General features: G+C 28.7%; 1 protein-coding gene across 2 annotated transcripts in view; it reads right to left on the bottom strand.

Moving 5' to 3' along the window:
- The window catches only part of LOC105146624 (very long chain fatty acid elongase 7), a 48,402-nt gene that overhangs the window by 10,477 nt on the left and 21,120 nt on the right, over positions 1-16,805 (bottom strand). For both annotated transcript variants that reach the window (XM_011057012.2, XM_087414334.1), the window contains exons 2-3: positions 7,410-7,482; positions 194-384 (exon numbers count right to left, since the gene is read on the bottom strand). In XM_011057012.2, coding sequence (XP_011055314.1) covers positions 194-384; positions 7,410-7,470 — 252 coding nt within the window. In that variant the 5' untranslated portion in view covers positions 7,471-7,482. The remainder of the gene's footprint in view (positions 1-193; positions 385-7,409; positions 7,483-16,805) is intronic.

Raw genomic sequence — 16,805 nt, 5'->3', positions numbered from 1 at the left:
TATGTCTCTTATCACTTATGCCATAGATCCTATGATATTTGATTTTGATCTTGTTAATAATTAATAGAATACGTATATGTGTGTGTGGAGATTTTTAGAAATTTCGTTGTCATACGTAGTTATGGTAAATGTGTGTTAATATCATCAAGCGACAGTAAATTCAGTGTTACAGAAATATGTAAGAAAAACGAACCTCGTAAAATATCCACATGGAGAAGAAAGTCTGTAGGAAATTATACATAATGAGGACACCCCGAAGATCAAAAGGCTTTCTGTTTTCCATCAGTTTCGGTCCCAGAACCTTGCTAAAGTAAGCGTACGACAGACATATCGCCAGAGTCGGGAATGGGCTGCTCATCATTGCCCAATCATTCACCCTGGAATCTGGAAATAGAGAGAATATGAATAAAATATTAAACGTTAAAAAATAAGAGATAATCATAAACGAAAATGTAGATATAATAAAAATAGAATGCACATAATCCTGAATAGAAGTTATGACTTTCAATGTAGAAAGAGTGAGGTAGACTTGAATCTTGAATCATATCGCTATCTCCCTTTCTTCCTTTTTCTCTAAAAATTATTGAGTTAAAGAGATGCTAATAGAATTGAAGAAAGATGCTGATCGATATGTTTATTTTTTTCTAATGGAGATATTATAATCAGGGAATGCGCAATCTGAGAGAAATGTTTTGATACGTACAATTATTTATTTTGTTGATATATGACTATCAAAAACTTTCTTACTTTTTCATTAAAAAATTGTGTTAGTGTAATATAATCAAATTTCAATTATAGAACATAATTTTTAATGAAAATAAGAAATTTTTTGATAATCACATATCAACAAAATAAATTGTTATATGTATATTTCTCTCGGTGTATATTAGTCTCTACAAATATTTTTTTCAGTGTATACCTACTTATTACGATTATGGACGAAAAGAAACTGTGGTAAATTAATGCGTGAAAGCATTTTAAAAGAAGGTAAAGATTTTGGGGGCAGGGCCGATGGAAGAATAAAGCGAAATTCCGATCGTGCAAAGAGTATCGATGTTTTGCAAGGTATATCATATGTACATTGGAAAGTGGACCGCGTAATAACAATTTAAAAGTCGTCTCTGCATTATACAATGCGCACTTGTAACGAGGTCAAAATTTCGTAACCGGCGACAGGAAGTACCGTTGCGAACAAGAATTCATTATACCATTGCCGCGACAATATCGGATATGCCGATGTACTGCCGATATATTGTAACGCCGGTATTGGCTAAAAGATAATAAACTTATAGCAGAATATCAGATCAGACGTCACTGAAGTTTCGCGTGCATTTTTTTTTGAAAAAAATCTATTAATTATTAATTATTTCAACACAAACGAGTGAAGAAGCCCATATTAATTATTTATTGACTTTTAAGTGAGAAGATGAGATAACTATAGCACGTACTAAATATAGTTTTCTTTAATACTTTGTTTCAAAAAAGGAAAAAAGCGTATCATATTGCCTATACTGTTAAGTTCATAATGTTAAATTGTATTCATTTTGAGTTTTTAATTATTTCTGTAAATAAAAAATCGCCACTGTTTCTGTTTAATATGTCATTAATTTAATTAAAACAATTCAACTCAAGAAAATGTATTAAATTTGATTCAAACTTAGCTTATTTTACTAAGTACATTTATTTACTAGTATGTTAATATGGACATTGTTTACTTTAAAATCAATCACAGAAATAGATTGATTTAAATTTTAACATGGAAGTTAAATATAATAAAATTATTAATTCAAGAAATTGGAAGGAGTTATCATTGCATTTTTGATATCTAATAGTGCAGATGTCCATAAATTTTAAAGTTCAATATTTTATATTCCTCTATCAGTTCTATCTTATAGAGACAACTGATATAAATTTAACTATAATAATAACAATATCAATTTAAAGCTAATAAGAGTCGATACAGAACGAGATGCGTAATTTTAATGTAGAATGATAACTTAACTTCAATAATTCCATGATGTCTTCTTTATTCAACATGAACGTTTCGATTCTCTTTTGAGCCACTTTCCAAATTTAAAGTGAACGCTTAATGGACTCACAAGCATGCTTAGAAGTTTTGGATTTCTTGAATATAATAAATATCAAATAAATTATTAATATCGAATACAATTATAGTTTTCATATTGCGAAGTGTCGAACATGCCTTGATGGACTACCAAGTTTTATTGGCGTGAAGAAAGAAGTTTGTATGCTGAGGAAGACTCAAAAGAGAGTCGAAACGTTCATGTTGAATAAAGAAGATATCACGGAGTTACTGGAATTAAGTCATCATTCCACATTAAAATTACACACCTCGTCCTGTGTCGACTCTTATTAGCCTTAAATTGGTATTGTTATTATTTTAAGTGGTGAGAGTCCGATTTTTAATTTTATTATTTAACTATAACATAATAACAAAATATAACTATAGAATTAAAATTTGTTTTAAAGATGTTCTAATCAAGTACACTACTTACTAACTTGCGTATCTTTATCTACAATCTAAATTCTCATTTATCTACTTAAAGATTAATCATTTATTAATTATAAATTACAAGTGATGTAGAACTTTTCAATTCAATTTAGTTTTATCTCCCCACGAAAGATGATTTGCGAATTGTGATATACCCTACAAAATAGACATTTATTTTAGATATTTTGGAATTACAAAATTTTGAAATGCACGTCTAAAAGAGAATGATTACAGGATTGTCACAAATTTTTCATTCTAAAATTCCAACTTTTTCTTGATTTCCAAAATTTCATGATTTTCTCTGACTTTTAATAATATTTAAAAAGTTTTCGTCCTGATTTGGAAACGGTTAAATATTTTATCAAGAGAGCATTTAACATAGCAATGTGAATTACTATTGATGTTGCTGATACTGCTTGCATTTTTGATTGTTAAATTGATAGTATTCCAAAATTATGTAGGTATGATATATACATTAAACTTCTTTGGAAGCTAAGAATTTTAATTTTCCAGTAAGTTTTGCAAAATTCCCTGACTTTTCTCTGATTTCTCCGATTTCGAATTTTGTGGCAATCCTGTATTATCCGCGATGATTTTCAAGCAGCAATATGTTCGATCTCCCGAGCACTCTAGAAAATGGCCATCGCCATTTTTCTATCCACCCTCGACAAGGAGGAAGTAGAAAAAGGCGCGAGTGCGTGCAGGAGGTGCGAATGAGTGAGCAGTCGCCTTCCACTAAATTACCCTCGCACTCGCGCGGCTTGACGGATACCTACGAGACCGATACATGGAACAATTTTTTTTTCTTTCTCTCTCTTTTCTCTCTCTTATTCTGTTTTTTTTCAACATTCTCAGCGAAACGCTTGGGCTCTTAGTCAACACACAATTGACCGACGACTCGATTACAAGCTGACGAAGCGGCACAGCATGTCATCGATATTATACGCTTCGATTTTAGCACGCTGTTATTAATTAACATATTAATTTGATCATTTAGTTTACGGTTACGAAAAAACGTTGAAAACATCCATTGAATCTTACGTAAAAGATGCAAGATTGATATTGTAGAAAAGTTGGATACACAATAGAAGGACTACTAATCGATGAGAGAAAGAGGCGATGAGAAAACGATGTCCCAATAACAAGCCAGTTGGTATAGGAAAAGAAAGTGGATGTAAGCAAGCAAGTTACGAGGAACGCAACTATAATGACAAAGTGAAGCCGGTTAGGCGACAGTGAATAGCATCGAATTTCGTCTATTCGTGCATTCGGATATTACGTAACATCTTATGCGAAGATCTTTTGACGAAATCAATAATGCGGCAAAAAAGCGGGTATTGCAACGATCAAGCAAATGGCAGGCGCCTCCGCGTCTATACGGCCTATACGATTAGCGGAAAATACGAGCTCGTCACTGATTACAGATTGTTGACGTCGATCGCTTCGTTGGAATTACGTCTGTTTTTCGCATCACGCGAAAACTTCTTCGTCTCTAGGCGTTAATGGGAGAAAAAAAAGGAATAAAATATATATATTCGTCACACTAGCGGATTGCTTTCATCGATTTTAAGACGCGACGGCGAAACGTCAGACGACTGTGCAATTTTCTTGCTCTCGTCACGCCCCAATTAAAGATAACGCCGATCTTACCCCGTCAATGCCGTATCGACGCCACAGTCGTCCATTATTTACGTTAGCTCTCTCAATTCTCTGGAATAAGCGTATACCCTGTAATTGCCGGCAAGTATTTGTTGCGAGATTGATCTTTTAATTATCTCTATACAGTATTCTGTTTTAATCACGTTAATAATTAAAATGTCTGTCAATAAGTTATACCTTTCATTTATTCGTTATTTCCTTGTTACATAGTAAAAAATATTTTGTATTTATGTTAGAAACGGTTCACTCACGTTATTGTGAAAATTTTGTGTTGAATTTTTTAACAAATTCGAGTGTTAATTTAATATAATGTAATTATGTTATTTAAATATCCTGTGTTAAATTGATATTCAACATTTTTTCAGTATCAAATAACACTTTATAAGTGAACAAATAACGTAAAAATAATGTGTTTTAAAATATAAATTCTAAAGGGCGGGGATGAGAGTCAGATATCATGAATAAATGAAGTGCGTAATTATTAATTTAACACGTCATAATGTTAATTTTATTGAAAAAATATGTTTCCGTAGTTTACTTATAAACTATGTCAGGGTTACATTTTGTGTTAATTTTTTTTTGTATTACTTTCTAACATATTTATTTTGTATTGAATTAACACATAAATTTAAGTAAACACGTAAATGTGTTGAATTTAATACAAATTTTTCAACTATGTACGAAGTATCCAATATGGTTGTTTTGTTAATTATTATTAAAAAATTTAGCTACAAATTCAAAAATAATTTTGTTTGAACCATCAAAATAATTATGTAGACTTTTAACTAATTAATAATTATTATCTAGATTTAAGTAAGTGTTTTATATTGTAGTTAAGAATGTTAATGTCCATTTCCATCAATAGATAATAGATTAACTTTAATCTCGGTTCAACTCTTCATCTTTTTCTAGTTCTAAAAATTAGAAAAAGATGAAATCGAACTGAGATTATTAAAGTTAATTTATGTTAATGGAAAAAATAATTCTACATAATTTTGATTCAACAAAATTATTTTCAGATCTTTATCTATTTAAATTTTTAGCAAAACTGTTCTTTCCATGTACTTTTATTTTCGGATCACTTCATTTCAATTCATTTTCAATTCGCTCTCGCGAGAAAGTTAAACGGATGTCTGAAATAATTGAGAACGTAAATTTTATAAAAATATCTTCTCATTAATTATACGTTTATTTCCATGAATCCTCCATTAATCAATTTGAATAAATCTTTCCGTTCTAAAAAGTTAAGGAGAACTGATAGTTCTCAAATTACACGATTAAAAATAGATTTCTTCTAGAATTTTAAACTCTAAAGTAGCGAATAAATAAGATCTTCTATCAAAAGTAACTCGTTTTCGTTCTCGTATCGTTACGCGAATATCGCGAAGGATATTGGAACAGGAACCAGACTGGTTGAATGACTTGTCAGACTAGTATGGAAAACAGACGGTCAAGGATTCCGGACGGTTCTCGGAGAAATTAGAAACGCGAACGTTTGCTGGCATTACGACACGATATTGACTGACGTTATGCCGGAAGATTCTGAAGAGGAGAAGGAGGGTTTCTCGTCGCCGTGAAAATACACGCGGTAAACAGACTCCGGGAATCGTTGAAATTTCGGTTGTAATACTCGCGGGATTTTCGGCAAAAAGCTCCATCGTCCTTACAATCTCTTAAATAAATTTGCATAGTTTTTCTTGTAAGGTCCACTCGATTGGCAAAAACATCGGGTGCTAAATGCGATCTCCTTCTTTTTCATCCGTTAACATATCACGAACGTTATGTCATTTAATTGAACATCCAATACTGGACCGCGTTACGTAAATGTCCTCTACTTCATCTCTTCTATTAGCATATTTGCGAAATTACTGGTATTACACAATACCGGTAAGGTAAGAAGAGATTTCACCGTGCGATTACATTAATTCGTGAATACATGGCTTATTGACACAATGATGTCAATACGGAACGTATTAAGAGCTATTTCTAAATCTCATGAATTTATCAAGTCTTGTAAAAATATAGCGAACAATTTTTTATCGCTATTCGATTCTATACTCAAAAGGCTCTTAGTATGTACTTTCTTGTGTCGAGATTAGAATTCAATATGATGTTATCGCTGTTCAGTGAAGAGATTCGATGAAATGTTAGTTCGAGAAATCTAAAAACGATCGTTAAAAATTTCTATATTTGCGCCAATTCATGTTCGTTAATGTTTTTCTAAAAATGTCAGTCACGACGCTGGTAATTCTTCCTTAAGATGCTAAATTAAGCATCGTGCGAGATCTTTTCAGAGAGAAAAGATTATGAAAATCTCCGGAGATTTAAATGTGACTGCAAATCTCTTTATATTGTAAAATCGAATGTCGTTGCGATGTGATACGGGCATTGCATTTAATTAATAACAAATTAATTATCGATTTAATTGTTATCACACTGCCATATTCCATATTATTAATATATTTAACGTATTTAAATTAATAGAATAAACGACACCATGATCAATTTTTTAAGAATATCAGATACACACACACACACACACACACACACACGCGCGCGCGCGCGCGCACATATATTGTGTATGTATATATATATATATATATATATATATATATATATATATATATATATATATATATATATATATAGTTTCTGCAAAAAATGATTGAAATTAGAAATTTATACTTTATAAAAATAAATGTTATATACATATAAAACAGTTTAATAAAGTCGATATTTATATTTAATACAATTTTATAGTTTAAATGAAAATTTGCTCATTTTAATTATATTTTTTAAAAGAGCGTGTCTACTTCTTATTGAAATAATTTTTGATCCAGGTTTTAAATCGCCAAATTCATTACATTACTTCAAATATTTGCAGTTTTTTCATAACTTTTTCATTTCGTTAAAAAAATATATTCTTAAATAATAAGCAAAAGAATCTATTTTTACGGTGATATGACTGTAATTTTCGATCTCCATTTCGTAATAACTAATTTTGGAATGATAACAGCGAACGAATTGAAACGACTTTTGGAATGATAACGTATACTTGTAATATTCTATCTTGACATAGGAGGATTGATATTATAATTTCGATCCATTTTTCGTTAGCCTTTACGAATTTATTTAAAAAATTCAGTATTACAATTATATATTAGTTTAAAAAATGCAGGAAAGTTTTGGATGCGGAGCTAAAATATGTTAAAATATAATTAAAATGCAATGGACTTACCGGACTGATTGTCCATAAGGTCCCTATAACTATGCACCAGATTTGTTACTACGCTCGTCATCTTGAATAGAATCTGAAAATAAAATGTAGTAAGAATTATTTTTTGCTTGTACTTTTGAAAGAATAGTGCTGATTATGAGTATTTTTAATAGAATGAGAAAACCACTATAGCAGTAACGCTGAAACGGTGTTATATTTTGACATAAAAAATACAATGAAAAATAATAAATTATAACAAATTAATATATTTTAAATAATATATTTTAATTAATATATTTTTAATATTTTACATAATTGGAAAATTTATGCTAAATTTAATAAATTTCACGTGTCTCAAACAGTCCACTTAAATTTTGATATTATTTTAATATTAAGGCTTATAAACAATGAGAATGCGAAACGTTCTGTCATACACTCTCAAGATATAGTTATAATTATATCGCGTTTATAACAGATCATCGTTATGCTGAATACAAAGTAAGATTATCTAATTGATATAATTAATTAATAATATTTTGACTATGAATAACTTATTAAAAAGTTCATTTATTAATTTAATTTTAGCTTAAATGACTGAATTAATATTTGGGTATCCAGCTAAGTACAACAGACGAATATAAAGTTCTTAAATTTGGATAATAGCCTAACGACAGGTTTCACTAACTGTATGTGTCTATATCGTTACAACGAATTAATTTGACTCCGAAAATGTTATCGATACACTGAAGATGACCAAATCTTATGAAACGTCTGTAATTGGCGATTGATATATATATATATATATATATATATATATATATATATATATAAGATATATATATTTGATAACACAAATACAACAGTGTTTGGCTCTCATTGACATCATAAACCTTTATTGATTTAATCATTGGAGCCTTATTCAATTTTTATTTAATATTACTTCAATAGAAGATGAATAAAAATAACACAAATAATATATAAAAATTAAGCACAAAATTTTAAGAAGAAAACCAAATAAACGATTGTAGTTGACACCAATGTGTTCCTCCAAACTGTGCGTGTGCAAAAGAACGAACATGTTTCTTAGTATGTGTGTCAAAATGGTATATTATCAATTAGACAATGCGACGGGAATCAAAATTGATCATCTCTCTAGGAAGCTAAGAGATAAAGTGATATCTCTTAGCTCTCTTTGGTGACACATTGGTGTCAACTACAATCGTTTATTTGGTTTTCTCTCAATTTGGAGCGAATTTTATAGTTGATATTGAGTCCGTATGCGAATTTTATTTAATTTATATACAAGGTTGGCCATATTCGACGGAAAGATCTGGGCAACACTGTAACTTTTGACAGAGATGTTAGATCGAGTAACGTTTCCCATGATTAAAAAAAAAAACATCTTTCCGTCGAATATGGCCAACCCTGTATATTTTTTCTACGTTACATCCATTTTTATCTTCACATTGAAAATGATCCAACAGGGATCGAAACATTTGTTCTTGTTCACTTACTGATTTTTAAATTATATTTCACGTTTTTTTTTAATTTCATGACATTGTTTATTTTATTTTTTAACCGTTTAATGTAAATTGTTATTTTGTTGTTTGATTTTTAGGCTCGTAGCCCTTTATTCTTTCATTTATTTATTGAGCCTTATTATTTTTATAATTTAATCTGATTAAAATTATATATTGTAAAATATCGTGTTCAAAGACAGCGATATTTTAGATAACACGTGAGAACACAGTTAGGAATACAGTTTAGTGGATTACCGGAAATAGTTGAAGAAATTTTTGATTGTAATAATTCTTGTTGAATACTTTGTATTTATCTTGTAACACTATTCAATAAAAAAGACTGTTTCAAGATACAATCACTTAACAAGCGTTGAAAGTATGTAATATTTAAGAGAGATCACTGCAGATAAGTTCTTTTGCTTAAAATCGCGATAAAAACTACATTCAAGTTGCTTATTTTTTGCTTACTGTCTTAAAGCTCTTCTGTATTCGAAATCTCTGATTGTACTAAAAAAGTCGATCTTTCGAATGAATTTATATCTGAAAATGAGTAATTTATATGGCATAAATTATTTTCATGTAAATAATTTTTTCATGAATAAAAAAGTATGCATAATTTTTCTCATAAACTATTCTCTCTTAAACTATTAAATACATATAAAAAAGCGAAATAAGAAGTAAATCTCGAAGGATATCAGATGCTGATTTTAAAAATTGTTTATAATGTTAAAATATAATTCATTTTTTATTTTACGAAAAATATATCTCTTAGTTAGTCATTATTTAATTATTCAGTGGCATACTTGGCACTGGATATAAAATATATATTTAATGAAATATAGCTCATTAATTATAATAAAAAAGTTACATTCAAAAGTATAAAAAAATAGATAAAAATAGATTGGAACGCCTGTATTCTGTAACTTTTAGGATATAAATTGAATGTGTTAAAAATACGCTACAACAGTGAATTCTATAAAATCAAAACAAAAAGTAGATCCAATTACAAAAGAAGTTAATGTTCTAGGGAAAAAAGTACACAAAAAAGTATACAAAATAGTTAAATGATTAAATGGTTTATTTATTATAATATAATACTAAAATTTTATTATACCATAAATAAGATTGGATTTTAATGAAATTGGCATTGTGACAACTTTTTTGAAAGAAATTAATAAAAGTTCATCGTTTCGTATAATGAATTGGTCCTCGATTTAGGACGATCCAGGGGATTCCCTCTAACGCGCAGATAGAGTTACTCGTTTCGCGTAGGTGAGTTTGTTAACATAAGAGAGAACTTATAATTTCTATTTATTAAAATAAAAATACATGACTTTGCAGCTAGAAAAAAGATTTAAGCTAATTTTATAAAGTTCAAATCTGCATTTTAATTAATATGACTGATGAATATAACTACATTTGTGCAACAATAGGAATTTTTAGGAATTTAACTTTTTTCTTATGCATACTTTCTCCTTATAACAATAGGACATTAACTTTTTTGCCATTAGGTCTATTTTTTTCCCTTTGATTTTATAATTTGTAACAGTCTTAATGTTTTAATACGTTCCATCCGTATCCTAAGAGTTATGGAACAGGCGTAAAAACCTAATTTTTTTATATTTTTGATTTTAAATATAACTTCTTTTGCATGTCGACTCATTTGTATTATTCTAAATGATGCTTTCAATAGAAAACGATATAAATTTCTTATTCTTCTTGTGTATTAGTAACGGTTTTGAATGAAATCTATAGAAATGAATAGTATATATTATAAGTGAAATCTTTATAAAGACGTGGAGGGAGTGACGTCTTGTCGAGAGTCGTCACTTAAAAATTTAAATAACTGAGCTATGTTGTTGCATAAAAATAACATTTCAATTATAACCATTAATATTGCTAAATGAAAAAGAAGAGGATCTCTTTTATTTACTAATAATTTCTCTTATTATATGCGAAATCAATCAAAAAAATCGATTGCAAATTGATCAAAGAGTACAAATGTTTGCGATAACTTGTCTCTATCTTAGACTCTGTATATTATTGAATTGATCAATAATTTCTCTCTGTTTTGAGAGGTGATTAACGCCTAATAATGTTATAGTCTCTTATGTAACATATACAACAATAAAGATACAGTATACAGTGCAAATAAAAACTACAATTTCAAAAAAAAGCTATTGCTTTTTCTTTGATACTGTGTCTTATGTATCAATTATTCTGGTTCAATTTCTTTTCAAGTATTCATGTACGTTTTTTAATACGCTCACGCCCCGTCCCGATTTTGTGGTACATGTCATCTGTTAGTGGGTCAAAGTAACGGTCACTCGTAGAATGTTCGAGTTAACATTTCGTCGAATCTTTTCATTGAACGACGCGACCACGATGACGCTGCCATTGACATACTGAGCTCTAATCTCAATGTAAGGAAGGTAGGTGTACTCGAGCGCGACTGACTATATGTGGGCGTATTTATGCGCTCGATTGTGAATACGAATCTACGTACATACAGTTACGTAGTTAGTTAATTCATATTTGATAAGTGCACTTAATGCATGCGAATCAGGCATGATGATTTGTTAAAGCGGTGTAAAGACAGAGTTGACTTTTCGCATTATGCAGCTTATGAACAAGAATTATTCTTTTACAAAATACGATCAATATGGTCATTAAATATGTTTATTATCTGTCAGTATTCTTTTACTGGAAACATTAAGGAATTTTTTTATTATGTAACGTTTTTAAATTAGACTGATTGTGTAACATATAAAGACGTGTAGATCTTTGCCATTGAAAGTATTAACCCGGATCTACAATAGATTTTTAAGCCTTAAGCTAGAAATGACAAATTATAGTCAATTATTTTCCTCGCATTCGACTGTAATTGAGCAATTTCTTATAGCTTAAAGCTTAAAAAATACCTATTGTAGATCCGGATTTATGAATGCTTTCAATGACAAGGTATCTAATTAATTTTCTCGTAGCAATGGCTTTGTTAGAAGGCATCTTTTATGTCAACTCTTTGTATATCTAACATATTCAATATGTCCGAATAATTAATTATATTACATAATTCGTAATGTAAAATATAAGCATATTAATTTATTTAATGTCCTATCTTGCGTTCTTTGTTTGATTTTTTAATTTGGTTTTCATTTCTTAGATACATATGTATTGATCATATTATATCATTTTCATAATAGCAAAATATCCAGATACGTAGATAGAGAAAAGGCCTCTTATTATAATATCGAGTTCATTTTGGATAAATGTTAGAAATCTATAGGCAGAATTTAATAAGCTTTAATAATAGGTCATTTGAAGGGAATTTAATAAGATTTAAGATAACGTTACATAAAATTTAATTCAAATTCGATTTTTTTTTAAATTAAAGAAATGTAAAAAGTGAGCAAATCGCAAAGTCAAAAAATTGTGCTCCTAATATGAGATGCCTCGAGAAATCGATAGTAAAGCGCAAAGTATATCAGTATTGCAATTAAAAAAATTTATTTAATGTTTCTAAAATACAAACAAACACAGCGTGTGAAAAATGAGCATGCGATAGATTATATCCAGAATTCGTTTTCAGGTAGTTGGAATCAAGCATCGCAGATATAGGCACTCGACGTTTATTCCGGTTATCTTTTTTATTATTGTACAATACATTTATACTTTGGCAATGATTTTCGTTATACATAGAAGCATGGGCTATTTCATATTAGAAATATCCTGGGTATCTCATATTACGATTTCCACGCCTTATGGTTTTACGATCATCAAATGTAACTTCTGTAATTAAACAATTCAACATATCCCGTATTTTTCTATTAGTATGACCTCACTCTATCATTACATAAAGAATTTATTGCCAAATATTTATTTATTAAATAATAAACAAGGTTTAAATGCTGATATCAATTAAACTTGAAGACATCCAAATTCTAAAATCTTGTTTTACAATAACTACAGGCATGATCTAATAATAAATTTTCTACTAAATAGTTTTCAATCCAAGAACAATAAATTCATGGTGGACCAATAGATAGCGTTTATTAATTTAGCAGAAACGCCGCTATCTCATAATAGGGGGCTTTTCTATATGCAAATGTAATATTTATGTCTATTAGACATATGATTATACACAGTCTATTAAATTTATGATTATACATAGAAAATTACAGACCGTATTTAAATATTCGTAAGTGTTTCAAGTATTTCAAAAGTTTATATATCGGCAAATCTATTATAATTTCTATCATAAGCATCAAATTTATTTAAAATATATACATATATATATATTCTAAAACCTAACTAGATTAATTCTCCAACCGAATTTATTTATTATATAAAGTTGTTTCTTCGATAAATTTATATTTTTCAAAAGAAAATTAATTTTTGTTTTAATACATAATAATGAGATTATTTAAATTTTATAATAAACATATTATTTTAAGGTGGTTCTTTAGTAAATCGAGTTATAGAAATGTTTAATTTCTTTATATAATAAATCGCTTTATAGAATAATCGTTTTATATAATAAAGTTGAAGTAATTTAACGTGTACAAAATTCTAAAGGGTAAATTAATGATAAAATGAGAGAGAAAAATGTTGAAAATATAACTTTTTAATGTATAACTTAACTCTCTAAATCTGAATCAGTGGATAATCACTGATATCAGTGTCAAGTATGCCACTGGTAATCAGTGAATGAAATGTGAAATCCTAACCTAGCTGATGTTTATTATATTAGGTGTAGTAAAAAGAAATCCATTATTTTTACTACACCTAATATGATCTAACTAACCTCGTTTTAGTGCATAAATTCAATATGGTATTGAAAATTGAAATTAACATACAAATATTAGTATTTTAGTATTATATAATGCTCCAATATTCTTCCTTTTTTAGTTGAATTTCACTAATTATCAGTGCAAAGTATGCCACTGAGTATAATTAGTGACTATCTACTGATTCAGATTTAGAGAGTAGCGCAGATAAAGATCGGAAATTTTCTCTGACAATTTGCACACAAATATTACTATAGATTTTTCTAAAAAATAAGAAAAATTATAATTTTAATGATCACATCAAAATAATAAATCAACGGTCATTCTGAAAAAAAAATTTGTACATGCATAAATTTGCATACTCTTTAAATCTGAATCGGTGGATCACTGATATCCAAGTATGCTACTGATAATCAGTGAATAAAATGTGCGATACCTAACCTAGCTAATTTTTATTATGTGATCTAACTAATCTTGTTTTAGTGCTTAAATTCAATGAATATGGTATTGGAAGATTGAAATTAACGTGCAAAGATCGATATTTTAGTTATATAGTTTCAAATATTCTTCCTTTTTTAGTTGAACTTTACTGATTATCAATACAAAGTATGCCACTGGGTGACATTAGTAACTATTCACTGATTCAGATTTAGAGAGTACATTTAATTTCGAAAGGTGAGCACTAATATTATTTTTTTTCGTTTGATAAAGATGTAACTCTTGATTTACTATCATATATTTCATATTATTTTATTAAGATATACATCTGGTTATAATATTTTATCTAAATTATGCAGATATTTGTGATTTTGCAAATTTTTGCAACTTTACTAAAGAATCATCTTTTAAGATTTATTATTCAGAAAATAATTTTTAAAATTCTTAAAGACAATTGTTATATTAAAAAAAAAAGAACTAAGAAATCACTGTTGTTAGTAGAATGATGTTTTTTTGCGTATAAGTAGACAGATATTTAAGTATAAATTTTTCATTTTTCTGGAGACACGATAGTATCTCGGCGTTAAGACAAGCGAAGCGTTATAGCTTAGATAATACATAGATGGTATAAAACATATAAATTATATGAAACATTTGATAAAATTTTTTTTTATCTAAAAATTTATTTCAAGTTTTCATTTGCGTTTGATTTAATTAGCAACAGAAAGGGATTTAATTAAAAAAAATCTAATTGTTATAGAAGTCATTATATGATTTACTAAAAATTAAATAGTAAATATGATAAAGTCTGTAAGTCTATAAGTCTATATCATTATTTTTTATTGTGATTTGGCTCTTATTGATATTTTTTCTTCTTATCGTTAAAATTTTATATCGAAGACCTGTCAACGTCTACTCATATGTTTTACTGTATTTTACTGCATGTATCATCATTGAATGATTAAGAGAGATAATGCTGATAAAGCATTTGCCGGTGCAAATAGAGATTTAGCTAAGATTTATCGAGTCGCGTAAATTTCTCTCTTGCTCTCTCGACATGGCGTAGCTTCTCCGATCGATTACGTGTATTACGTAAACAGATGAGTAAACGTCGGTGACAGGTCTTCAAAACAAAAAGAGAAAAAGAGGAGACGGAAAAGTGACATGAGAGAGATCACCTTCGGTATCGCGAAGTGTGCCGCGAGAAAGTTACTAAATACACAATTACGGCGCGTCAGAAACAATTGTATCAGAATTAGCTAGCATAAAGGAGAGCACAAGAGGAACATATATCGTAGATATTAGATTAAAAGTATTTCGATTGGATTCTGCTTTAGTTTTAACGTATTTATGTTTTTTGTAAACAATTGTTTGTAATGCATAATAGCATAAATTGAGAAAAGATATAAAAAGATTAAGACGCCTATATATAAAATTACGATAACTGTTTGAACTTTTTTAAAATTAAATACTATTTAACTTGAAAACACAGATCTAATGTGATTTGACAGCGAACAAAAATCTGTTTCATAATGTATCATAGCATCTTAGCTATTCATTCTGTGTATATATCTACATTGCAAAATTACCAACTTAACTCTTACTTAACCCTTTAGAGTTAAGAGAATATTTAAGCATTTTTACATACAATACAAGACTCTATGTTTCGTTAATTTACGGCGTTGATTAGGCGTAAAGTAACGACATAATTATGGCAGTCAGCTTAGTTTATTAGTAACGCAAATTAGTTGCTCTTTCATGGACGTGCGCGTTTCCAATAAATCAATTTTGCACACAAATTACAAACTGATAATTGTGGACTTCGTCCAATTCCCATAACGATACAAAAAGTTTATTTTCTTAATTTTTATTTTTAATTCCTTCCATTTTTTTTATATATATTTTTTTATATATTTATTTTATATATTTCGAGATAGTACAACTTTCACAAAATACGAAGCTATTATACACAGTAAAAATTGTGTATTAAATTTAATGCATTTCACATGTTTCATGCGGTCCGCATCTAAATTTTTGTGTTAATTTAATATAAGATGAATTATGTAAGAAAGTAACACAAGACAAATATCATGTAAAAAATTAACTCAAAAAGCGTAATACTTTTAACATTTATGCTAAATTGGGTAATTTAGAAACAAATTTTAAATTGACACAGTTATTATGTTAAATTTAAACTGAAATTAAATGCTTCTTACATTTTTAATTTAGGCGATGCCTCTGTAACATTTAACATATGTAAGAGTAGGATAGTGTGCCCGATGAATACACCTAATATTCGAATAAATATTTTTTCATTCCATTTGAATGAATGTTTTTTTTAATATAATTACGAATATTTTCATTTCATATTCACTTTTATTCTGTATTATCTGCACACAGCTTGCAAGCCTACAAGAGAAAACAGAAATCTATAAAAACAATGGCTACGCGATTACACCGTGTGCTTAGTCCGCGACTTATACGATGGGTGTTCTTATTTAACCGATTAAACAAAGATATTTCTATTGAGAATAAATAATACAATATATCTCGGAATTTAATGTCCTCAGATTATAATGAACGTCGCGCCCAAGATATCCTATAAAATATTTATAGTATTACTGTACATAATCGGAATTATATCGAAATATGTATGGCGCTCTATTAAATAG

This window comes from Acromyrmex echinatior, chromosome 1 (genome assembly GCF_024713525.1).
Source record: "Acromyrmex echinatior isolate Ae372 chromosome 1, ASM2471352v2, whole genome shotgun sequence".
NCBI lineage: Eukaryota > Metazoa > Arthropoda > Insecta > Hymenoptera > Formicidae > Acromyrmex > Acromyrmex echinatior.
The sequence above is the reverse complement of the archived record's forward strand: the minus strand, read 5'-3'. Positions and strand labels throughout refer to the sequence as shown.